Source organism: Physella acuta, unplaced genomic scaffold, assembly GCF_028476545.2.
Source record: "Physella acuta isolate Inbredline_101_S28 unplaced genomic scaffold, ASM2847654v3 ptg000213l, whole genome shotgun sequence".
In the NCBI taxonomy this organism is placed as follows: Eukaryota; Metazoa; Mollusca; class Gastropoda; family Physidae; genus Physella; species Physella acuta.
The window spans coordinates 155,344-179,679 of NW_026731732.1; the positions used below are offsets into that span (position 1 = coordinate 155,344).

Genomic DNA, 24,336 nt, shown 5'->3' on the forward strand with positions numbered 1-24,336 from the left:
AAACACCTCTTTGGACATTCTTTAAATTTTCAGGGTGGTCTGTGGGGGGAGGGAAGCCGGATACTGGTTAAAATGTATTTTTTTCTGTAGAATTTTTTTTTTAAATTCGTCCGGGGTAGTGGTGGTCGTGCACATAAGATTGGGGGGGGGGGGGGCATTGCCGAATAAAACAATTTCTAACAACACGGGAAAACCAAAGATTGTGTGAATAGAGAAAACCCAACATCCTCCTCCCACCACTGCACATCTACACACACACAGAACGACTTGTCTAAAAATAAATCAGGAAAAAAAACGCCTAGATTTCTCTTAGTTTTATTTTGGTGCTATCGCGGTAATAGCTTTATCTATGGTGCTGTTGAAGTAATACGGGTTTTTGACGTTCCTTTTGATGTCAAAAAACTGCGTCATGTTTGGCATGAGGATCTTGTAGATATCACTGCCGTACAGCTTGGCTGTCATAATACCAAGGCTTGACTGGTCAAATCTAAAAACACAAACATCAAGATTTGTGTTCAATTTACAAACAAATAAGATAAAGTATAAAGTATTACAAGTTATTTTTTAATCATTTTTTTTTAAATTCAAGGGAAAAGTTTCACCAACGCATAAAAAAGAATAATTTACCTTTGACATTTGTAATCTTCTCAGAGAAAGTTGTATCTTACCTGTAATATTTGTAGTCTTCTCAGAGACAAGAAGTATCTTACCTGTGGTCATCTCTGAGACAGGTTTATCTTACCTTTGACATTTGTAGCTTTCTCAGAGACAGGTATATTTTACTTGTTAAAAGCTCTGAGACAGCAGTATGTTACCTGTGATCGTCTCTGAGACAAGTGTTTCTTACCTGTGGTCATCTCTGAGACAGTTGTATCTTACCTGTGGTCATCTCTGAGACAGTTGTATCTTACCTGTGATCGTCTCTGAGACACGTGTATCTTACCTGTGGTCATCTCTGAGACAGTTGTATCTTACCTGTGATCGTCTCTGAGACAGTTGTATCTTACCTGTGGTCATCTCTGAGACAGTTGTATCTTACCTGTGATCGTCTCTGAGACACGTGTATCTTACCTGTGGTCATCTCTGAGACAGTTGTATCTTACCTGTGGTCATCTCTGAGACAGGTGTATCTTACCTGTGGTCATCTCTGAAACAGTTGTATCTTACCTGTGGTCATCTCTGAGACAGGTGTATCTTACCTGTGGTCATCTCTGAGAAAGTTGTATCTTACCTGTGGTCATCTCTGAGACAGGTGTATCTTACCTGTGGTCATCTCTGAGACAGGTGTATCTTACCTGTGGTCATCTCTGAGACAGGTGTATCTTACCTGTGGTCATCTCTGAGACAGGTGTATCTTACCTGTGGTCATCTCAGTGACAGGTGTATCTTACCTGTGACATTTATGGTCAGCAGGTGCCACGTTACAGTGTATGACCTGATACGGGTTGACTGGACACATGCACGTGGCCTCTAGAGCACACCTGGCCCACGGGTTTAAAATAGTTTTAATGATGAGATCATCTCGCTTGTATAAACCAGTGTAAGCGTTGATCTCAGGGAATGGAGCGAAGGCACAGACTGTCTCATGGCTGTATTCAAACATCTGGAACAGGGAAACGTGCCAAACAATGGAATCTAGGATATTTTCATTCAGATTTTAATGTCCTAACAGAGAACTAAGCACTGAGTGGTCGGGTGGTAGAGCTTACAGCCGTGAAACCGAAAGTCTCGTGTTTGGGTCCCGGGCTCGAATCTGTAAGACGTCCACCCAGTTCTGATAGGCAAATGACAAACGTTAAGGAAACTAAGCTGGTTTAACATAGTGCAGACCAGAGTATCTCCCCCAAATCCCGAGGATGTTGAAACAAAAAAATGAACTCTATACACCATCCTCCTCATGTGTATTTGACACCGCCGGGGAAAGGTGAACAAAGAAATGCGATGGTAATTATAAAAGTTCCCGAGTTTTATGCTTTTGTCTTCATTTCATAAAAGTTCTGCTTTATAGACATTTTGTATAAATAAAAGAGCTAAGAATTGCATTTTTATTAACTAATTTAAATAGGTGTCAGTTTGTATGCTGCGTCAAAAAATAGATTAAAAGAACATTTTAAAAATATACTGTTACCTATCTATTCAACATATTTGTAAATTAATTTCATTGCTTAAAGATAATACACTGATTACTTCTCTCATAGTGTGCACCGTGATTCTTGCAGAACTTGTGAATCTAGAAAGTTGAAGTCCGTATTTGTCGGCCCGTTTCATTACCACATCAATTTTCTTAGTCCACCGTATGGAAGCGTCCATGTATACCAACATCTTTCTCGCCTTCTCGATAACAGCCTTCGGGAAATTGAAGGAAAATAGTATTTGCAAGCTGGGAGTTATAATCTCTACTGCACATATTTAAAATAAAACTCTACATTTGTAACCCCCAATAAGAGAATCAGTAGGTAAATTATGGCGGATAAACCGTCTATAAATAGTACCCGTATGATGAGCGGCTTCCAGGAGTAGCAGTGCGTGTCTCTCACGTGTTTTGGGAAGTTTTCAAACGGAAATGTGACAACAAGACAGCGGCAATGGTGTTCAGTCTGCGAGTGCGTTCATTTGGTGCATGTAAGAATTTGAATTTGATACTCAAAATTTTTAAATATAAAAAGTGTATACATAGAAATGTGTTTATACATATATGCAGCGATTGCTGAGCCAATATAAATTGCATGATAAGCTAATCTCTATCTGGTACTTTTCTTTTTTTTCACATATTGCAAACAAATATTCAAATATATAGTATACTAGACGACCCGTGTTATCCAATGGTCATGCCAACATACAATGAGTTAAACTCTAAAACGTAGATTTTAATTCTCGGTGAAGAAAAAACACACAACTCACAATATTTCTTTGTTGTTTCGTCAGACCAATATCAACGAGAACAAATGTAAAATTCTCGACTTTTGGATAAACATTTGTGTGAAGGTTCTCAAACATGGCCTGCATTTCCTCATAGTGGTTGGACGAGCTAGCGGACAGGAATATGACGTCACTTTCTGGAATGTGGTCAACCATGACTGACAAAAGGTCACTTTGGTTTCGGTGTAGTGTAAGACTTCTTGAAGATAAGATGTTTTTTATTCTCTCTTTTGTATTGGTACTCAGAGGATTTGAGCAGTTCTGTGTACACGCTAAACGGAAATATTTCAAAAAACTAAAAAAAAAATAATTAAGACAGGGGCACAGAATAACACACAACTTTGTATAATTAAGAAACTTAAGCCTGGGGATACCAAATCTAGTGTAAACTTTCAGTGTACATATCTGTACAAATGTACTTAAACCTTTTTTTTAGGCAGAGTCTTACTTTTTAAAAGCCACTAATAGTTATAGTCAAAACCTAACATAAAATTCTAAAACACCACATTATACAATTGTTGCTGTCAATAAATCAACTCGCCTACCATAGTTGCTGCCGTCACAAGGATTCAAGAACTGTTGTTTGGGTGCATCGTTTTCCAACATAAGAATGGCATCTAATTGTTTCGATAACACCTGCGATTCGTCTTGTATTTCTATGGTTTTAAAAATGCAGCAATAAATAAACAAAATTTACAAAATTTAAACTCACGTTCACATTTAGGTCAACATACAGATAAGTACATTGTTTATTATATATATATATATATATATATATATATATATATATATATATATATATATATATATATATATATATATATATATATATATTTCAAAATTTAATGACCTAAACCAAAGCCTAGTCGTAGATCTATCATATCATGTGAAATTACAGCGTAGCCAACACAAAGGATCAAAACTCCTGCTGCAATATTCAGAACCAATCGGCTTCTTTTTATACCAAATGATGCACCTGTTTAATTGAAACAGCAGCAAAGAGTTAATTGTAAAACAAAACAAAAAGAAAAGAAAAATCAAATTCATACTGCTTGTATTATTTGTAAAAACATACATTTAAAAAGTTTCAGTCAAATAACAGATGACATTAAAAATGTGTAGAAAAATATTGTATACAAAAAAATGTGTAAATAAATATATCAGTTTCTTATTATTTTACATACATAATAATGTCAAATATATTTATAGTTAAACAGGCCTACACTGAAACACCAGCATTGCTCAAGGCCGTACAGAAATAATGACATGCTTTTATTGCCGATCGATTTTTTTACCTCACCTCTGACCTTTGTCACATGACCCATCGTCATAGCACTCAATATGATGTCACACTTCAGCCCATCCACGTCCCTCATTCCCCAATATCAATCATGTCTTTAATTTTAAACGCAATAGTGTGACCCCAGCTGCGCGAATGCGCGGCCGCGCAGTAGTTTTGAGCTGACACGCAGTGATTTTGTAAAATAAATATATCCTTGTATAATACGTTTTGAACAGCGCGCACAGAAAATACATTTTGCACACTAGTTTTTTCTCCTTAGAGGGAATATTGGAAGTCACATCTGGTCATTTCCACATTACACTTCCTCTTCGCCACAGTCACATAAGTAAAAACATTCCTTCATCTAGTAGAGTGACGTCATTTATGGACTACCCCCTCCCCCCCATACCCCATTCCCCCCTTTCGTATAATTTAGTAATTGTTTTAAAAGACTGCAACTTATTTAATCAAATACCCCCTCCCCCCATCCCCCATTCCCCCTTTTCGTATAATTTAGTAATTGTTTTAAAAGACTGTAATATATTTAATCATATAATTCCACGGATATGGAGAGACATACATGTACTATGCATTGACATCATGTATGTGTGTGCTACATTTAGGTAACTCTTCGCACTTTACCCTAACTAGTGACCAGCGTTTATTTCAGACATTTTTTTCCGGGGGGGGGGGGGGGTTCTAAAAACCTGCCGACTGGTAAAATCATATTTCTTATTTAAATTATATATAATTTCATTTCCTATCCCACTCCCTTCCGGCAAAAGCATGGGAAAAAAATCTACTGCGAGTCGCCAGTTTGATGTAAATGACTCGAATAGAATGTTATAGTTTTAAACAGCAGAAAAGTAACTGTAGAAAAAGTATAGAATACTTACAGCTGATTTTCGCCATTTTAAGTCAAATCTTAGAAGTAGTAGATCTAGGTGTAAATAAAAACTGCGATTAAATCTGTACTTGTACGTTGTGCACAGTTCTCTCAACACAACATAGTCTCCCAGCCATCTAAACCTCTTTTGGCCTAGATCTGTATTCGTTTGTGTTTTGTTACGCAATGCTAAATAGTTAGATTACATTGTAAAATTGCATGGCACTGTTATGTTTATAAAACGTTCTATTTTAAAATGTTACACAATTATCGACTCACATTTACAGTGGTGCGGCAATTGCTGGTCTTTTTTTTTTTTTCAATTTGTTTATCAATTAGATATTTGAACCGGCAGTCAAGTCCGTAGTCCGCCTTTTTAGCACTTGGCCTCCATGCTAAACTTGGTGGCTGCGTGCAGCGATTAGACTGGTGTGCTGTAACCTAATGCGTCAAACTAGAAACCTCTACACCCCCCCCCCCCCACGCTACACACGTCAAGCAGTCCTAGCAGAGATAAAAAAAATTAAAACTTAATCCAAGAAATATTTTACCAGAACATTATTAAATTTATATTATTATCATTTTGCTGTGTTTCATGCAACATTCAAAGGGCTGGGTCAAAAAAATGAAACAAATAAAAAACCTTAATAATATCTAGATTCAAATGCTTTTAACGATCTAATATATAAAGCTGAAACGGATTCTGTGGCTCTGTATGTATGTGGCGGCGGACGGAACTCGACATGATCGCTATAGTGTAATACACTTAAAGTGTTTATTATCTAAATTAATAATTTAAAAACTTATTACATAACGGTATGTAAAACAAATTTCATTTCCTAAACGTATACTTTTAATCAAAGTCATGTGGAATAAACAAAGTAAATGAATATGTATCATCCTTAAAAATTAAAAAGTGTACAATTTACTTCACTTAGTTTCTTTATGTCCAATTACTTTTCTTGCCAATGACTTCCCTTGATAGATCAAACAAAAAAATTACTTCTCTTTAAAAAAGTGGAATCCAGGGCGTCCTCCGGCACTCCCACATGGTGCTATTGGCCTTTCCGTGAGCGCTATGGCAACTACGTTCATTTTAAACAGTGCGATAGACTATAGATAAGATTGGGTATTATAGTCATTTACTAAGTTGAATCAGGTAGTTCCGCCGGCGCCCCGGCAGGGTGCGATTTCGCGCCCCGGGCCATACTGTGAGCACTATGCTTTTATGCAATTGCGTTGGTGTTTGCATTTTTGTTTGTGTTTAAGTTGGTGTTTGTTTTTGCTTTTGTGTTTGCGGTTATGTTTGTGCTTATGTTTGTGTTTTTGCTTGCGTTCGCTTATGTTTTTGCGTTTGTTTTTGTGTTTGTGGTTGCGTTTGTTGTTGGGTTTTTTCGTTTGTGTTTGTGTTTGTTTTGTGTTTATGCTTATGGTTATGTTTGTGTTTGCGTTTATATTTGTGTTTTCCTTTTTGTTTGCTTTTATGTCTTGGTTGTTTGTGGTGAAGGTTAATTTGAAAAGTAATATATTTCCAAACCGAGCACTGCCGGGTATATGCTGCTTAATAAACACACATGTCGTGGTCCTTTACAGATTGGTTTTTCCCAGAAGCCAGAGCAGGGCTTGCCGGGTCGGCTAGTATAAAAATAAAATACACTTTCTAGATCTACCTTCTCGACGACAGAGTAGCCTACAGCAACGTGAAAAAATTCGATATCTACGTTTTTACTCATTCTTGAATCGGAAAATACCAGTCTTGCAATCTAGTCCCCTCATGAAAGTTACAAGCACCCCCTCCCCCGCCCCGAAGAAATATGTCTGGAAGAAACATGTGTCTGTATGTCTCTGTATTGTATCTGTGTGTTAACATGATAACTTGAGTATTGTTCCCGAGGAGGGGGGGGGGCAGGACGAGAGTAGCGCTTTTTTGTTTGTGAATTGAATTACTTATTCCTGTGAAGCCTCATAGAGGTAAAGACTGAAACTACACCTCTCCACCGGACTTTGTTTTAGGCAGCTCTCTTTAGTTGTGCGCACCTAAGCCCAACAGCCTTTGCTTCTACTTCTACTTTCCTTCTCCAAGATTGCTTTGGCCGGACTACTTTTGTTTTCACTTGGGCGTTCCAGTACTACGTTTGCCTTGCGATTTTGAAATCTTCTCTTATCAAGGCAGTGCCCTATCCATCCCGAATAGCAGGCTTTAATATCCCTGTCAATCGCTCGTTGCTTTGTAGTTTGCCATAAGTCTTCATTCATTATTCTTGTCAGTCGGTTGTTTATTTTGTTTGTTGTTGTTTTTTTTTGTTGTTGTTTTTGTTGTTGTTGTTGTTGTTGTTTTTTTTTTGTTTTTTTTTTTAATTAGTTTTAAACACGTTCTTACAGGTTCCATTTGAAGCGGGAATTTTTTTTTAACTCTACGTAACAGACTGTACTTTTGTATATTGAGTTTGTACTGAATCGTGTGTGACATTTGAATACCTGGCCAAAGGAAGTGAATGCTGTGCGATCAATCATTGTATTTTCAAGCTGTTTGGATCTGAGAGTGTATAATAATATAACCTGAAGGAATGAGAGGCGCAGGAGGCCACTTAGAGAATGCAGGGGGGGGAGCTTTGTGCCTGTATAGTACAATGTAGGCCATCACTATGTCAGTCCATTTGTGAATTATTCTTATAGTTTACCAACTATGGATATATTATTTGTATCAACTTCAAGGTGTATACAAATTTGAAATAAATTTATAAAGTTAAACAAAGAACTGTTACTGTCACGTTGATATCACAAACACACAAAACCAGTGTTACCAACCATTAAACACTGTTACACTTCACTTTTCAGAAACTATTAACTTGAACCTGCATATTTCTTTTGTTCTGTTAATGTGGCTGTGGGTGGGTAACCATAACAAGAAGCGTGGGTCACTATATTATCTCTTGGAAACCTTCACTAATATTTGGGAAGAGACCCAAGCTTTTCTTTTTGGTTATTTGAATAGTAGAGTATTATTAAATATTTAAAGAAAATAATTTATTATCTCCTTTTTAGTGCATTATTAAATAAAAGCGTGTTATTTAAACGTTTTAATTCATTTTTTTTCAGAACTTTAAAATTTTTAATAGAGTTTCATGACTAAAAACTACTGCACACCAAATCAACATGATAATGCGAGTATAATAATGCGGAATAGTAGTAGGGAACCCTACTAATTTCTGAAAATTATAGTTAGTTCATGAGATAATTATTTAGTGATCCAATTAAGTCAAATTTGATGTCAGATTGCAGTGTTGTTGGGTCTTGACCCAAGTGCCAAGTTTGAAGTGAATCGGTCAGTTTGAAGTGCTCGAAATTTCGCTCTGAAGTTTTAATCTATGACAAATAAAAAGCAAGTTAAATAAAAGCTTTGGAAAAAAAGCGTTTCTGTAGCCCTGAAACTGCTATACTCTTACTGTAATATAAGAATGTACGCTAAAGTTTAGGGGCGATCACTCTCGCTTCATAACTTTCTCGTATAGAGAATATAAAGAAAATATTTAAATCTGGCACAAAAATCACATGCAATGTTGAAAGTTTTCACCGTTTTACTTCTCAGTACTTCATCATGTACGGAGTATAGGCGAATTATTTTAATCGGGCTAAAATTCTAAATCTAGAGGTATCAAAATCTCGGCGTTCTACGCTTCATCAAGTGGAAAAAAACTGGACTTTGCAATTCTGTCTGTGTGGATGTCTGTCGTTCATGCTTTTATACTAGACGTATTATTACTCCATTTTTTTTAGTTAATTAATTGCAAATTTTAGGTATATGATTCACTGATAAACACATCTTAGATTAATAACCAAGGCCTAGTAAACTGATAGAATGCTATGTTTTGACAACCAAGATTATTTGTGGATTTTTATACGATTTTTAAAAAAATATAAAAACACATGATTTTTTTTTTACTTGAGAAAAAAAAATTAAACCTAAATTTTAAAAAACGTTAACATCTATGTTGATACTGGCTTCTGCTCCAGAATATCAAGTCTGCCACTTCTTTCTAAAATCATCCTCCCCAAAGTGCTGAAAATATCGGAGCTGTTTTTGATGGCGTTGGGGGACTCTAGACTCGACACTGGTGTAGGATGTGTAAAATGTAAGGCTAGTCCCTTTTCCCAAAACTTCTCATCAGGACCTGCGTTCCATATGGGATGGCACTTTCCTTTAAAGCAAATTACCTAAAACGAAACAAATTATTTCTGAGAGAGAAACGTAAATGTACATATATTAACTAATGTAAGTATGGAGCTCAGAATGTTTCTATCTACAAAGTTGTATTGAATAAATCACATAAGATACAATGGAGATATGAATTAAGTACAAACTTGTAAATAATCGTCAATGAGTAGCTGATTTGGTTGCTGCTCATATGCTTTGTATGACATCATGATGGCATTTAGAAGCCACTTATCCCCCATATAGTATCTTTAAAAAAATAAAACAATTTAGTTATACAATGTGTATCTTAGTGCAGCGAATATTTCAACCGCTTAAAAATTCTATTATTTTTCCAAACAGTCTATTTTCAAACGATTCCATTTGTTTATGTATAAATAATAATAAATAATCTCTTTTTATAGTTTCCTTACACGTGTAAGTAATTAAAATTTTCTATTATTTTCAATTATACAGGTTTAATACACACGTAAACAATTAGAATTTCTATGATCCAGTTTTCATACACATGTAAATAACTACAATCTCTGTTTTATACAGTTTTTATTCTTATAAAAATATATAATATTGTTTATATAATACTGTTTATTTATACATGTAAATAATTATAATCTCTGTTATACAGTTTCCTCACGCATGTCAATAATAAAGCTATACAGATTCCGTACACACTCCACAAGTACCTGTAGAACTTCAAATGATTCTGTAGGTACATGTTGCCAGCTTTAGCCAGCAAGACGCCCGTGTTCAGACCAGCGGGGTAGACGCCATATTGTGGCCAGTCGATGCTGGACACCGCAGGGTACCAGCGGAGATGCTCTGGTATCTTCTTGACCCATATGACGTCACGGTCCTGTTCGACAAAAGTTAAAAAAAAATAGGCATCTTTCCAGGCCTGACAGTAGAGGTTTTTTTTTGTGAACACGGCATAATAAACGGATACTGTGGTCAGCACTTTCCGAGCTGTCTTTACTTTCCCTGACTTAATATCATGTACCCATCAGAGCTGAGCGCACTCTAGCACTGTTAGGCAAGTGATGTATGCTGATAGATATCTGCTAGGCAAGTGATGTATGCAATAGCCATCTGCTAAACAAATGGTGTATGCTAATAGCTACCTGGTATATGCCACCGTACTTATATAAGATCAAAGCTCTCAGTATATCAGACTGGTGTGAAGCCCCATTGATTACTTGCTGGTAGATCGTCTCCGTTTTATCAATCTGTAATTAAATAAACCGGGAGTGATCTCTCCTAAACTTTCTCGAATATTTTTATATAACTTGAAATATAGACATGATTTTTAATTTCTTAAACTTTTAAAAATAGAATAGAATCTCATAGAAAAAAGAATTGCGCACCAAGCGAACGCCAAAATAAAAATGTGCATAATAGTGCGCAATATTATTAGTACTTTATAAATTTACATGCGTTTTTTGAGAAATCGAAAATAGCGTAAATTAGTACTTCCGGTCAACGGAAATTACTCAAAATTTGACAGAAGGCAGAGGATTAAACCTTTTACTTACATGTGAAATTTTATTTATCTATCTGAAATAGTACTCAAGTTATAGGCTTTTGAAAAATTCAAAGTAGAAAAAGTACCACTTCCGGTTATCGGAAATCACTCAAAAGTTGATCAGGATCTACGATTTTGATAAAATACTTACATATGAAATTTCATCAACCTAGCTGTACGGTACTCAAGTTATCGTGTTTACACACAGACAGACAGACAGACAGACACACAGACATACGGACAAGATTGCAAAATTATGTTTTTCCGTATCAGTGAGGTGTAAAACGTCGAGATTTGTAAAAATCTCGATTTTTTTTTTTTTTTTTTTTTTTGCACGATTACAAGACTTTTTCTATACGAGAAAGTAAAAAACTGATAGTCATTCAAGTGAACCGTTATTTATTCATATAAGTGCGTATAAAAAGAATAAATTGACAATCTTCATTGGCAAAACAATAGCAGTGAGTATTACACAAAGACACTCCCACTTGACATAAGAAACAAGTATTGACTGACCTTAACAAAGACGACATTTTCTCCGTCTAGTTCATCCCACCAAGGCCCGTGCGGCTTTTGGTCTCCGTGTATGTAGACCGTGTGTACCCCAGCGACGTGGAGGGCGGACATAACACTCAGAAAGTGGAGGAACTCGAACGGATCAGACTTGTGTTGTATCCACACGAGATGTGAGATCAGTGGAATTAGGTCCTGGACGTCGGTGGACGGCTCAACAAATTGGCGTTCACGTTTTCCGTAGGTCAGCCATCTTGCAAGCTCCGCAAAATTTGATGAAACGTTCCAAATATCTTTTGGCTGCAGGGAGTACCAGACCACGGCGCATGGTTGAACATCTTTAAGATCTTTGTATCCCAGGGGAAATGGCAGTGCATTCAATTCATCTAAACTAAAACAGTTGTTTTTTGTATTTAAAATATCTTTAAGCTTTGTTTCCATGGTTGTTGTGGGAAAACCCTCTCTGCTAAAAATAACTCCTTGTGTAACGTCCTCGCATATTTCGTTTTTCTTAAAGCTGTAATAAAATGATACATTTTCCACCTCTATTGGGATCCCTGTTAAAATCGTTCTCTCTCCAACATAAACGCCACCACTAACAGAAAGTTTGTCTAAAATAAATCGTAAAACCTCCTCACTTCCACAAGTAAAATTTCCTTTTGTTTCTTTCAGGACAAGATTTGGTACAGACTGCCTCAGCTCCTCAAACCACAAGTGGTACCAGTCCGGGTCAATGTACGGGATTGTTTGGTAATAAAATAAAATTTTCTGTGGTTTTAAAATTCTGACAACACTTAAAATACTGAGATAATCCTCAAATTTAAAAATCTTCTGACCACACCAGAAATAATGAACAACATTGTGGACCTCTCCTGGAGCTATAGAACGATCTTCAACACCCGGCCAAAACTCCTGACTGTAATAGTCTCTAAACAAATGCATGTTCGTAGTTTTGTTGTCATGAACCATCCTTTCATTGTACTTTCTTTTGGAACTCACATAGCTAACTCCGGGCCAAGCTTTTCTAGAATGTTGTGTTGTGGTCATCTTGTCAGATCTAGATTGTTCTGTTGCGTTAATCTGTTGGCCTGATCTAATCACCTCGCCGGTGGTCAATGATTTAAGGTCAAGCACGGCAAACAGCACAAATAAAACACAAACAGACGATATGATAACCCACATTGTTTGATATTTCTTAATTATGGTTGATGCCATAAGTTATTGACGAGATTCCTCATATCTGTTGATTTAAGATAAAAGCTTATAAGAATAAACCGGGAGTGATCTCCCCTAAACTTTCTCGAATATTCTTACATAAAACAACATGGGATGGGAACTCGGTATATAGACATGATTTTAAATCCATTTTTTAAATACTAAAACTTTTTAAAATAGAATAAAATCTCGTGGAAAAAGAATTGCACACCAAGTGAACGTCAAATAAAATGTGCATAATAGTACGCAATATTATTAGTACTTTCAAAATTTACATTAGTTTTTTGAGAAATCGTAAAAAAAATTTGAGAAAGCGTAAATTACTACTTCCGGTCGACGGAAATCAAAATCGAAAGTTCGAGGGGGGTGCAAATCGAAAGTTTGAGGGGGGTGCAAATCGAAAACTGAAAGTTTGTCCCCAGGGAAGAGTCGCCACTCCTCTGGGGGGGGGTGACACCATTAAGTGCAACGGGTGACACCCGACCTCGCTACGCCACTGTTTCATATAGCTTTCGATATCTATGTCGATGTCGATGATGATGTTGAGGTTGGGGTTTTATTATTATGAAGATGAGGCTGTGATTTTATGACGAGGATGAGAGGTTGAGAGTCAAGGTCGAAGCTGAGACTGAGGTTGATGATGTTGATATTGGTGTTGATGTTGATGTTGATGTTGAGGTTGAGGTTGAGGTTGAGGTTGAGGTTGAGGTTGAGGTTGAGGTTGAGGTTGAGGTTGAGGTTGAGGTTGAGGCTAAGGTTAAGGTTAAGGTTAAGGTTAAGGTTGAGGTTGATGTTGATGTTGAGGTTGAGGTTGAGGTTGAGGTTGAGGTTGTGGTTGAGGTTGAGGCTAAGGTTAAAGTTAAGGTTAAGGTTGAGGTTGAGGTTGAGGTTGAGGTTGAGGTTGAGGTTCAACTACCCCACCCTATAAATTAGCTCGCTTTAAATTTTTCCTGGGCAATACCTCTCCGTTTGCAAACACATCATACCGATGCTAAAAGTACCCCTATCCCTTACTATATCCCTTACCCAATCCCTAACTTATCCTTAATATATACCTATCCGTTTCTCTATTTCTATATGACCGGGGTTAATTGACAGGAGGTGGGGGTGGGGGAGTTGGTAGTGCAGCAGTTTTGTTGGACGGGGGTAATGTAGCGTTTGGATATGTCGTAGACCATGTATACACTACGCCTTAACAATTAAACACGTATAATAACAATCATTACTTATAATAGAGTAAGTAAAACAAAATATAAGCCATAAAAACACAAAACTTACATAGTGCAAAACACGAACTTACATGAACGGGGTTAAATTTTTTTTCAAAAAGATAAACCAACGGTAACACATCTTTCAACAAGAGAAAGCAACGCTAAAACATTATCAACAAGATCAGCTAACCAGAGGCGTAGCGACCCTTCCCGGCGCCCGGGGACAAACTTTCAATTTGGTGTGGTCCCCCCCCCCCCCCCCCTCATCTATTTTTACTTGTATAGAGAAAGTCTTGCAATCGTGCAAAAAAAAATCGAGATTTTTGCAAATCTTGACGTTTTACACCGCCCTGAGGCGGAAAAACAAGAAGTTGCAATCACCATAACTTGAGTACCGTTACAGCTAGGTTGATGAAATTTCATATATAAGTATTATATCAAAATCGTAGATCCGTATCAACTTTTGAGCGATTTCCGATAACCGATATTCTACTTTGAATAGTACTTGAGTACTATTTCAAATAGATAAATAAAGTTTCACATAAAAGTAAAAGATCAAATTCTCTAACTTATATCAAATTGTGACTAATTTCCGTTGACCGGGAGAAGTAATTTACGCTATTTCCGATTTCTCAATAAAACGCATGTAAATTTATAAAGTATTAATAATACTCCGCACTATTATGCACATTTTATTTTGCGTTCACTTGGTGTGCAATTCTTTTTCCTTCGAGACTTTATTCTATTTTAAAAAGTTTAAGTATTTAAAATGGATTTAAAATCGTGTCTATATCCCGAGTTCCCATCCCCTGTTGTTTTATATAAGAATATTCGAGAAAGTTTAGGAGAGATCACTCCCGGTTTATTTTATTTATAATGAAAAACTGCAGTTAAAATGAGCTTTTAATTTTTTTCAACTCATTTTGGCGCCTCCTTGGTTCGGCGCCCGGGGACATATCTACCCCGCCCCCCCCCCTCCCCCCCCCCCCTCGCTACGCCTCTGAAGCTAACTCATCATTCAACCAACAAAGTATACTAACGCTAACATTATTCAAAAAGATAAACTAACGCTAACACATTATTAAAAAACTAATACTAACACGTTATTCGACAAGGTGAACTAACGCTAACACATTATTGAACTAGATAAATTAACACTAACACATTATTCCAACAAGATAAACTAACGCTAACACATTATTCAACAAGATAAACTAACGCTAACACATTATTCAACAAGATAAACTAACGCTAACACATTATTCAACAAGATAAACTAACGCTAACACATTATTCAAAAAGATAAACTAACGCTAACACATTATTCAAAAACTAATACTAACACGTTATTCAACACGGTGAACTAACGCTTACACATTATTCAACAAGATAAACTAACGCTAACACATTATTCAAAAAGATAAACTAACGCTAACACATTATTCAAAAACTAATACTAACACGTTATTCAACACGGTGAACTAACGCTAACACATTATTCAAAAATATAAACTAACGCTAACACATTATTCCAACAAGATGAACTAACGCTAACACATCATTCAACACGAGAAACCAATGATTTTAAAAAATTCAACAAGATGAACTAACGCTAACACATTATTCAAAAAGATAACTAAATCTAACACAGTATTTAAAGAGATTAACTAATACTAACACGTTATTCAACTAGATAAATTAACGCTTACACATCGTTCAACAAAATATACATAAGCTAACACTCTTTTTCAACGAAATGGCGTAACCGTGAAACGCACTCAGCCCACTTGTTGAACATAGCGACACAGCGTAATCGCCCCTACCACAACACCAGTCGGCGTATGATAGACACACTTAAGGACTAAACATAGTTTGTACAGACTCGTAGATTTTAGTTTAAAATTTTTTTAGCTCAAATAAAAAATTAAAGTGTTAGCTAAATTACTATTATATAAAACCAGAAGTCATTTTGCACTAATTACACAAATGTTAAAAAAAATATTCAATTATGGTTGAAAAATATGCTTTCTGGCAACAAAAAATTTGAATCATTTGGAGCCACCTTTTCAAGCCCATTGTGAACAAACCATTTACATAACAAAAGGTGTAATCTATAACAACAACAAAGAAACAAAAATGCTAAAATTAAGTTTACTATTTTTATTTTTCATCCCATCAAAAGTAGAATCGTAAATTCATGTAACCCGTTTTTCCAACATTTCACATATTTTGGTTATGGGGCAGGAATCCTAAAATTTTCATATCAGCTAACATGAGGAGATACTGGTCTACTGAACTGTAAGTAATGTCTTATGGGAATTTGATTTGTAACAAATGGCACATTCTTGTCCAACATAATGCGTACACAATCCTTTAAGCATATATTGTTATTTACTCTCGAGAACCCAATCACATCTTCCCACCATCTCCACTACCCCCCCCCCCCCTTTAATCGCAAATGTATCAGAACAGGTATTTTTTTTTTAGTAGGCTTATGTACAACACTCCTTAATTATTTTTTTTTGACAAAATGCTATGATGTAATCATCGTAATAAATAAAAGACCGGGAGATCTCTCTCCCTCTCTCCATCTGTCTCACTCTCTCTCTCTCTCTCTCTCTGTTCATCTCTCTCCATCTCTCCATCTCTATCAATCTATCTTTCCTTTTTGTGTACGAGGCTATGAGATTAGCATCTAATATGTACAGGACGTAATGCAACTGCCTTTTGTTGAGAGCAATATGTTGGTTGTATTGAATGGTATAAACTTAATGCTATTTAATCAAATAAAGTACATATTCGAATGTAGAAACACATTATGCAACCGGAGAAGTAATCCTCATTATTCATCATTATTGGAAATTGTCTACAAAGCAAACAGGCTGTTCATGAGTTATCGATTAAAAAGTTTACTTCTTTATATTTATGTTATAAAGTAGTAAACTTTTAAAGATTGGAAGATCTGTTATAAATATATATAGTTATTATTATATTTCCGCTACAGCTTTAACTATAGGATACATTTATTTTTTATTCCTTTTAGCGAACAACCATATTTTTAAAAAATTCACTATTAACAGATCTTTCAATTCGAGAAAATGAAGAAATTGATTAGCGCTAGACCAATAGTTATATTTTGTCGGATTTTAACTGAGTTATTTAAGGAACTGAATCAGAATGGGCATTTGATAAAATGTTTTGCTGGGGTTTTTTTTTCATATTGGTAGTTTCTCTGATATTGCAGCAACTCTAGTTTTTAAAATCGGCCAAAAAATAATTGTATTTAATAATTTATTGAGAGGGGATAGTAAAGGGAGACAAGCTTTCTTTTTATCATCAGGTTATATTTGTTTTAGTTACCTCTCTTCAGTTGTTTGGCTGTGATGGTAGCAGACATTTGTGAATCGAAATATAAGTAAATTGCGGGAAATAGATTGCTTCGTGAAATTAGCTTTTGCAGAAAAAATGTAATAACTTTTAAATAGTATGTCTCTAAAACAACAGTGTTCAAGAAACTGTTTATTTCAGAAAAAGAAATTAGCGCACTTAATTTCAGAACCACTGTTTTATATGTTTTACGGTAGTCTAAATGTAAACCAACAATGTTTGGAATCTTTGGCTTATGTGTTTAAAGTATCGAAAATAAGATTTTTGTTAATAAACTATAATTATATAAATATTTATTCTCTAATCTTATAGAATGTATGTCTAAAACTCGTTAAATTAATTAGATAATTAGATTATTAATGTAATACGTTCTTCCAGCATGTCAAAAGGGGAAAATCTGGCCAGAGATTAGTATATAATAGACTGAAGTAAAGGCTTTCCTAGACGCTCCAAGTTACCGATATAGATCTAGATTTCAAAGTTTGAATATAAAAAACAGAGTGACTGTATTTTTGTTTAAGAAATTTGTACCTTGGCTAGCTGTAGAAAATGACTCGTAAACATCTGATAGCAGTTGATGGAAGTGATGAAGCCCTGAAGGCTTTCAACTGTACGTATCATTTTAGTAATAGTAATAGTTTAAAATTAAAATTAATTAGGCCCTAGTTAGTTATTAACTTATGACTTAGATCTAATCTATATTAATTTAATAATTAGGCCTAGTTGTTAGTAGTTAAATCTAGAATCTAGATCTTCTAACTAAAGAGTAGAGTCTAGAGGTTTAGAGTAGAGTAGTAATCTATATCAGATTTTCATTATATTATTTATATTATGTACTACTCCTAGGCCTAGATTTAGAGTAAAAGATCGTAGATCTAGATCTATAGAGTATAGATCTAGATACTATTAGTAGGGATTTTGGTAAAAAAGCACTAATCATCATATAAAAATAAAAATTACATATTCTTGTAGAGCTCAACAAAATGAAAACAAAACAAAAAAGATTTTTTGTCTAGCTCAAATAGTTTTTTTTTTGTGAGGGGTGGAATCCCCTTGTTTTTGCATTGGCCAATTGTGACAAGTCATGGTATACCTGAATAAATTGAGCATAGTTAATTTAATTGCAGTTGTATTTTGTTCATATTTGCAGAGTTTAGCTAGAATGATATATAGAACTTGTAAATGCTGTTGAAATGAATAAAAATAATACAGAACTTATATTTTTGTGTTGGCTTCCTCCCATAACCCCAAAAAACTGTGTGCTGCGCAAATATGAAAATGTTTCTAAAGCCATATTTTATATAAATACAGCAAATGAAAGAACTACAAAGTTTGAAATCTAAAGTAAATGACTTGAACACTGTTATGTGCATATAATATTATAATTGCCTCATTATTTTGGGCAGATGAAGTAGAGTCCATCTTTAAGCCATTTTGTTATAAAACTGCTGCGCAAATATGAAAATGTTTCTAAAGCAATAATTTATATAAATACAGTGAATGTAAGAGCTACATAGTCAGAAATCTAAATGACTTGAACACTGTAATGTGTATATAACTGCCTTGTTATTTTGGGCAGGTGAAGTAGAGCCCATATAAGCCATTTTGTAATAATTTAAATGAAATTATCAGATCAATGTTTTTATGTGTGAATTGTGTATGGATTCTGATTTTCAGCATATAACTATATCTAAGGGTAAGTAGAACTTGAATACTTAAAATTACAGTTAGCACTATGCTAGTGTATAGCAACAGACAGGTAACCTAGATCTAGAATCTAGGTCTGATTCTTGTCAGTCTAACTCTGACAAAATTGGATTTTAGGAAAAACATTCTACAAAACTAGAACTAGAGCTTAAAAAATTAAAGATGGGTGTGTAAATATATTATGAAATAAAAAATTAGGAGATGTGTTTGCACATTTCATAAGAATGCTGTTGTTAGTTAATCAAACTTAAAGGCCGGAAGATCGGGATGAAAAAATATAACAATGGTGGCAACGCGACCTACATACAGTGACCACCTCTAAACGAGTATATCTAATGTCAGAGTCAAAATATCCAAAAACAAATATCATTTCCACATATATAAGATATGTCTGCTCAGTAATCTTCACTCATCTAGAATAACCTTTTAAAAAATCGTGATTCCAACGTATTTGAAACTAGCCTTCATACAGGGGGAAGACCAAGGCAGAGACAGCGTGCAATCAGATCGCTAAGCCATCAAAACAATGGGAAAACCATTCTACTTTTCATTTAACATTAGGAAATGACCTTTTAAACTTAATTAATTACCATAAATTAATAACTTATTAGTATGCAAAACCAAATCTCGTGCGCCCGGTATCAGAAAGTAATGGGCGATTTCGGGTCATGTTTTTACCGCGATCTCGGCCGATACCGACAACCCTAACTATATACTAGATACTATATAGTATATAGTATAAGTATAGTAATAGTATAGTATATAGGCCTACTAATAATCTAAAAAAATCTAGATCTAGTGTAGGCTAGATCTTGTAGTAAATTACTAAGTAATATAACATAAAGTCAAGAAGATTAGGCTTAAGTCTAAAAGGTATCACGTTCACTCCTTACTAGAATAGTCATTTTTAGATTTATTAATTTGTAGACAGTAGCTATCTAGTTAAACTACAATATTCGAATATTTGGCATAACCATAAAAGTTATTAAAAGAGGCACAACTGATTTAATTAAAATTAGACCCTATGGATTAAAGTATTTCTTACAACATTTTTGAAAAATAATGCATCCTTATATATAAATAGGAGTTATAGGCATATATATTAAACTATAGGCCCCACTTAAGCCATTATGAGCATTTTAAAGTGATTTCTTGTACTTTGCTTGTTATGGCTGTTTGGTAAAGAAAAATCATCTGGTCAAATGAGACATGTCCACTCTAGCTGTAACAGTATTGATTGCATAACATTGTCAGTCATTGTCGCATAATGATTCAAAAGTAATATTAAAGTGTTTACAAAATAATGTCTCGGGACTAATTCTTAGATAAGACCCACTAATTTCATTCTTCTACCATCTTTTTCCTTTGTTTATTTAAAGTTAATTAGGCCTAATTCACTTTTTTTTCCTAGGGTTTCTGGATAATATGTACAGAAGTGGTGACACTGTCATTCTCGTCCATGTAGCTGAATACAATATTGATATTGGTTTACGTAAGTTATGTTTTGTAATATTGACTGTAATCTTTTGTCAACCTAAGGCAGGAACTTTCACAAATGTTGATGTTGATAAGAAGCCTTTAATTAAGAAGTCCTGTGTGTAGTGTAGTGTACTGAATGAATGAATAACATAAAAAAAAAAGTTGAAATCTGATAACTTGTGTTAGCAGCATTTTATAACTCCATTTTTCTCACATTTAACCCAGCAGTTTTTCATGCAATTGTTTGCTTATCCTTATAGCCACACCAATCTACCTTTTATGATGAATATGAGACGTTGTTTTAAATGTGTGTTGTACCGTACTTCATATTTTCCCCTAGCATAGTGATGTTTCAGCCTGTTTTTCCTGTTTTATTAGTATTTATAGTCTATACAAGTTGTATATGGTCGGTGGTTTTGTTTTCTAGCTGGACGCAATGTTGATGTAAATGCCATTTGTGCCGCTGTTAAAAAGAGGAATGATGAAATTGGCAATCTGACAGATGGTTTCATGAACGTACTAAGAGGAAAACATGTAAGCTGCTGAACTTTTCTTTCATATTTTTAAATCTTACTTCTCTATGCTTTTTACTTTTAAAACCATTGGCTTTAGTTTTTTTTTTTGTTTTTTAATTATGTATTTTACTTTTTTATTTAGATTACATCAAAGCTTTTGACATTGCAAGGTGATAAGCCAGGGGAGGTAATCACAAAGGCAGCCAGGGATGAATTAGCTGATTCCGTTGTCATGGGTACACGTGGACTGGGCACAATTCGACGCACCCTGCTAGGTAGTGTCAGTGAGTACGTGGTTCACCATGCTCACTGTCCAGTCACCATTGTACGTGCTGACCAGTAAACTCACCTGCCTACTTATGTCATTCATGTTTCTTATAGCCACTGTTACTTCGATCTTCCACTGAAATGTTTTAAAAACTTTTTGTTTGTTTTATTGCGCAAGAGTGTTGGTGGTAAAGTTTAATAGACTTTTGCTTGACTTGGAAAATAGATATTTCTATATCAGTTTGTTAAATTTTTCTGTGACTGTGTCAGCTCAAACACTGACTATACTCAGACACATTGTTGTGTTGGCTTGGTATTAGTTTCAGTATATTTTTATTACGTCTTTAAATGTTATCTGCATTTATTCTTGCATTTCTTTTTTACATTTAATTTTATTTACAATCTTGTACTTTATTGCATTTTCAAATGGTTTTCATATATCCGAGGACGATAGTATTTTGTTTTATTAAATTGTCATTGATCATTTAGCTAGCTTTGATATACCAGTTAGGTAATAAGTCTCTTGTTTACAATAATTTCTCATTAAGCATTTATCATTTTATGAATAAGTTTGTTTAAATTTTAACATGAGTATGTATCAAACTATTGTTGTGATGTTGTTTTGGATTGAGAATTAGTTATTATAAACCACAAACTAAAATCTAGGCATTGGATAGCCATATTAAGACAATTTTTAAACTAGTAACACATAAGTAGTCCATTTGATTGTACATTTTTACTACTTAAAACTATATTTGTATATTTAATCAGAATTGTGTTTGTATTTAGCAGTTCACATTTTTACAGCAGATGGCATTTATTAAGTCCAGTTGTATGGTGCTTTTGTTAACAGAATTTCCTTCAAATTGTAAACTGTCTTCAGCTTTTTGTGCAGTCATCTTCTGGTAAAGTCTTCTATGACTTGATTAAGTGCAGTTGGTGCCAGCCCTAGTCTGTATAGATCCACCCCTAGCAGCACATTTTTACACTATTTTTATATTTTTATAAAAAGAGAATTATTATAACTATCTGTGAATCTTACTACCACATATCATGTTTTATTTAAAGAACTGTAGATTTCTTGTACATAAGCAAAACATTCCATTTTGATTTAATTCTCCAAGTGTGATCTAGCGAGGTGTTCAGTTTTCTGTAGGTTACCATGATTTTTGTCCTACACACGTTTAGCATGTTTACAGTAGTTTTGTTTAGTCTAATCAAATGTACTTAGGACTTGCCATACCACTCAAACTATTCTATGTATAAGAGGGCCAGTGTGATATGTTGACTGTTGCTAAAACCAGGTACAAATTGTTTAGTTGATCGCACTGTGATTTCTTCCTCCACAACTTTTTGATAAATAAATCTATTAACATGTATCTCTTTGTGTTTGGTTTCTATTAGACGTCATGTTTGTTAGTTTGTTATTTAACCTGCAGTCTGACATGGATGTAGACAAGAACTTTCCTGGCCACTCAGTTTTGAGTTTGTCTCTCCCATTGGCCAGGGTGGTAGCCCATCTTTCTGGAATATTCTCCACTGAAGTCAACTGGCTTGTGTTGCCGGTCTAAAACAGGCGGCACAACCTAAAACTTAGTGCAAATAGCTGATCAAGAATTGATCAAGTAACATGTCACCTCGGAAAACTTGTTTTACAACTTTATTTTTTTAAGCACCTTATAATGAAAAACACATGTTATGTTAGATATTTTTGTAGTTAACATCCTGCAAACTGGTTACAAACTAGGGAGTTTGAAAAACGTGGGTGGGTTGTATACTATAAAGCTGCTGAACATGTGTTTACTAGGGTCATATAGCTGTATGTGTTCATCGTGTTGGTGAGAAGCACAGACCTACTTGCATTCCACTGATGAATAAGAATATCATTGGCTTCAAGTAAAGAAATCTCAACGTTATGGCCATCATTTTCCCCCCGCCTAAACTATGGTCCAAATCACAGCGATAAAAGGTAATGACGTCAGCACACGTCAGGTCGCCAAGGTGACACCGTTGGCAGGTTAGGGCGTCTGTCTCGGTTCACTGATTTCTGATGAGGTACAAACCCTACAGGCTAACAGCCTTTTCATACCCGACCGTGTTTTTGGCACGTTCGTTTTCTTATTGTCAGCTAGTCGTAAACAAAAGTCACATGATTTCCGTTTTTTTTTTTCAAGAAGGGATCATGATAAAAGTAGAACGCTTAGACTAAAGAAAAAAAAACAACTTTAAAATCTGTAGGCCTGTATATATTTACCTCAAGAAATGACCAGGACTATATAACACGTTGGTCAGCTGATTATTTGGTTGCCTGAAGTAGCGCTTACAGCAGGCCCTACTAGCAGAGTTTCTTCCAGGCATCTCTTCGGGGGGGGGGGGTGGGGGGGGGCTAAGCCCCCTCCCCGAAATTTTTTTATCGCCCCCCCCCCGAACGAAATGAAATTTATATAGAAAATATATACTTTTAACAGTGTCCGCCCCCCCCCCCCCCCCCGAAGAAAGTTTACCCCCCCCCCCCCCGGAGAAAAAAGTCTGGAAGAAACACTGCCTACTAGTACACGGCAACATTCCGGGCAACACGAGCTTACATCAGTAAACTTGTGATCCAGCCTGGGTTAAATATTTATATGATCACCACCACCATGTCTCTATTCCAAAGTCTCACCACCATCCCACTTGCCCCGAATCTAATGTATCACCCCACTTGCCCCAAACCCTATGTATCACCACCACCCCACTTGCCCCGAATCTAATGTATCACCCCACTTGCCCCAAACCTTATGTATCACCACCAACCCGCTTGCCCTAAACCTTATGTATCACCAACAACCCACTTGCCCCAAACCTTATGTATCACCACCACCCCTCATGCCCCAAACCTAATGTATCACCACAACCCCACTTACCCCAAATCTAATGTATTAACCACTATTGCCCCAAATCTAATGTATCACCACCAACCCACTTGCCCCAAATGATCACCACCACCATGTCTCTATTCCAAAGTCTCACCACCACCCCACTTGCCCCGAATCTAATGTATCACCCCACTTGCCCCAAACCTTATGTATCACCACAACCCCACTTGCCCCAAACCTTATGTATCACCAACAACCCACTTGCCCCAAACCTTATGTATCACCACCAACCCACTTGCCCCAAACCTAATGTATCACCACCAACCCACTTGCCCCGAACCTAATGTATCACCACAACCCCACTTACC

At 35.5% G+C, this 24,336-nt stretch overlaps 3 protein-coding genes across 4 annotated transcripts; 1 reads left to right on the forward strand and 2 right to left on the reverse strand.

Moving 5' to 3' along the window:
* Positions 1 to 311: 311 nt before the first annotated feature.
* LOC131937582 (uncharacterized) lies at positions 312 to 5,407 on the reverse strand. 2 transcript variants are annotated; one of them, XM_059295121.1, is made up of 9 exons: positions 5,367 to 5,407; positions 5,098 to 5,276; positions 3,770 to 3,895; positions 3,465 to 3,575; positions 2,902 to 3,191; positions 2,493 to 2,597; positions 2,188 to 2,346; positions 1,392 to 1,603; positions 312 to 487 (listed from the first exon to the last, which is right to left on the reverse strand). In XM_059295121.1, exons 2-9 carry the CDS (start codon positions 5,111 to 5,113, stop codon positions 316 to 318), a joined length of 1,191 nt encoding a protein of 396 aa, XP_059151104.1. In that variant the 5' UTR covers positions 5,114 to 5,276; positions 5,367 to 5,407; the 3' UTR covers positions 312 to 315. The 2 variants fall into 2 exon arrangements, with proteins under 2 accessions (XP_059151104.1, XP_059151103.1); XM_059295120.1 differs by having other exon boundaries at positions 5,098 to 5,401.
* Positions 5,408 to 8,920: 3,513 nt separating this feature from the next.
* LOC131937588 (uncharacterized) lies at positions 8,921 to 12,566 on the reverse strand. The gene is made up of 5 exons (XM_059295137.1): positions 11,336 to 12,566; positions 10,419 to 10,523; positions 9,984 to 10,153; positions 9,450 to 9,549; positions 8,921 to 9,302 (listed from the first exon to the last, which is right to left on the reverse strand). Exons 1-5 carry the CDS (start codon positions 12,545 to 12,547, stop codon positions 9,075 to 9,077), a joined length of 1,815 nt encoding a protein of 604 aa, XP_059151120.1. The 5' UTR covers positions 12,548 to 12,566; the 3' UTR covers positions 8,921 to 9,074.
* A 4,977-nt stretch (positions 12,567 to 17,543) lies between these two features.
* On the forward strand, positions 17,544 to 22,492 carry LOC131937585 (universal stress protein in QAH/OAS sulfhydrylase 3'region). Its single transcript, XM_059295131.1, has 4 exons — positions 17,544 to 17,755; positions 20,264 to 20,344; positions 20,759 to 20,865; positions 20,989 to 22,492. Exons 1-4 carry the CDS (start codon positions 17,695 to 17,697, stop codon positions 21,187 to 21,189), a joined length of 450 nt encoding a protein of 149 aa, XP_059151114.1. The 5' UTR covers positions 17,544 to 17,694; the 3' UTR covers positions 21,190 to 22,492.
* The last annotated feature ends 1,844 nt before the right edge of the window (positions 22,493 to 24,336 follow it).

What these genes read in the sequence shown, in the direction of transcription:
- LOC131937585 (XM_059295131.1), top strand. Translation starts at nt 17,695, where the DNA reads ATGACTCGTAAACATCTGATAGCAGTTGATGGAAGTGATGAAGCCCTG. An exon ending in CAATATTGATATTGGTTTAC is followed by an intron (nt 20,345 to 20,758) that starts GTAAGTTATGTT and finishes TTTGTTTTCTAG; the next exon opens with CTGGACGCAATGTTGATGTA. An exon ending in ACGTACTAAGAGGAAAACAT is followed by an intron (nt 20,866 to 20,988) that starts GTAAGCTGCTGA and finishes TTTTTTATTTAG; the next exon opens with ATTACATCAAAGCTTTTGAC.
- LOC131937582 (XM_059295121.1), bottom strand. An exon ending in TTGTGACGGCAGCAACTATG is followed by an intron (nt 3,192 to 3,464) that starts GTAGGCGAGTTG and finishes ATTTCCGTTTAG; the next exon opens with CGTGTACACAGAACTGCTCA. An exon ending in GCTGACCATAAATGTCACAG is followed by an intron (nt 488 to 1,391) that starts GTAAGATACACC and finishes TTGTGTTTTTAG; the next exon opens with ATTTGACCAGTCAAGCCTTG.
- LOC131937588 (XM_059295137.1), bottom strand. Translation starts at nt 12,547, where the DNA reads ATGGCATCAACCATAATTAAGAAATATCAAACAATGTGGGTTATCATA. An exon ending in AGTACGGTGGCATATACCAG is followed by an intron (nt 10,154 to 10,418) that starts GTAGCTATTAGC and finishes TTTGTCGAACAG; the next exon opens with GACCGTGACGTCATATGGGT. An exon ending in TCATTGACGATTATTTACAA is followed by an intron (nt 9,303 to 9,449) that starts GTTTGTACTTAA and finishes GTTTCGTTTTAG; the next exon opens with GTAATTTGCTTTAAAGGAAA.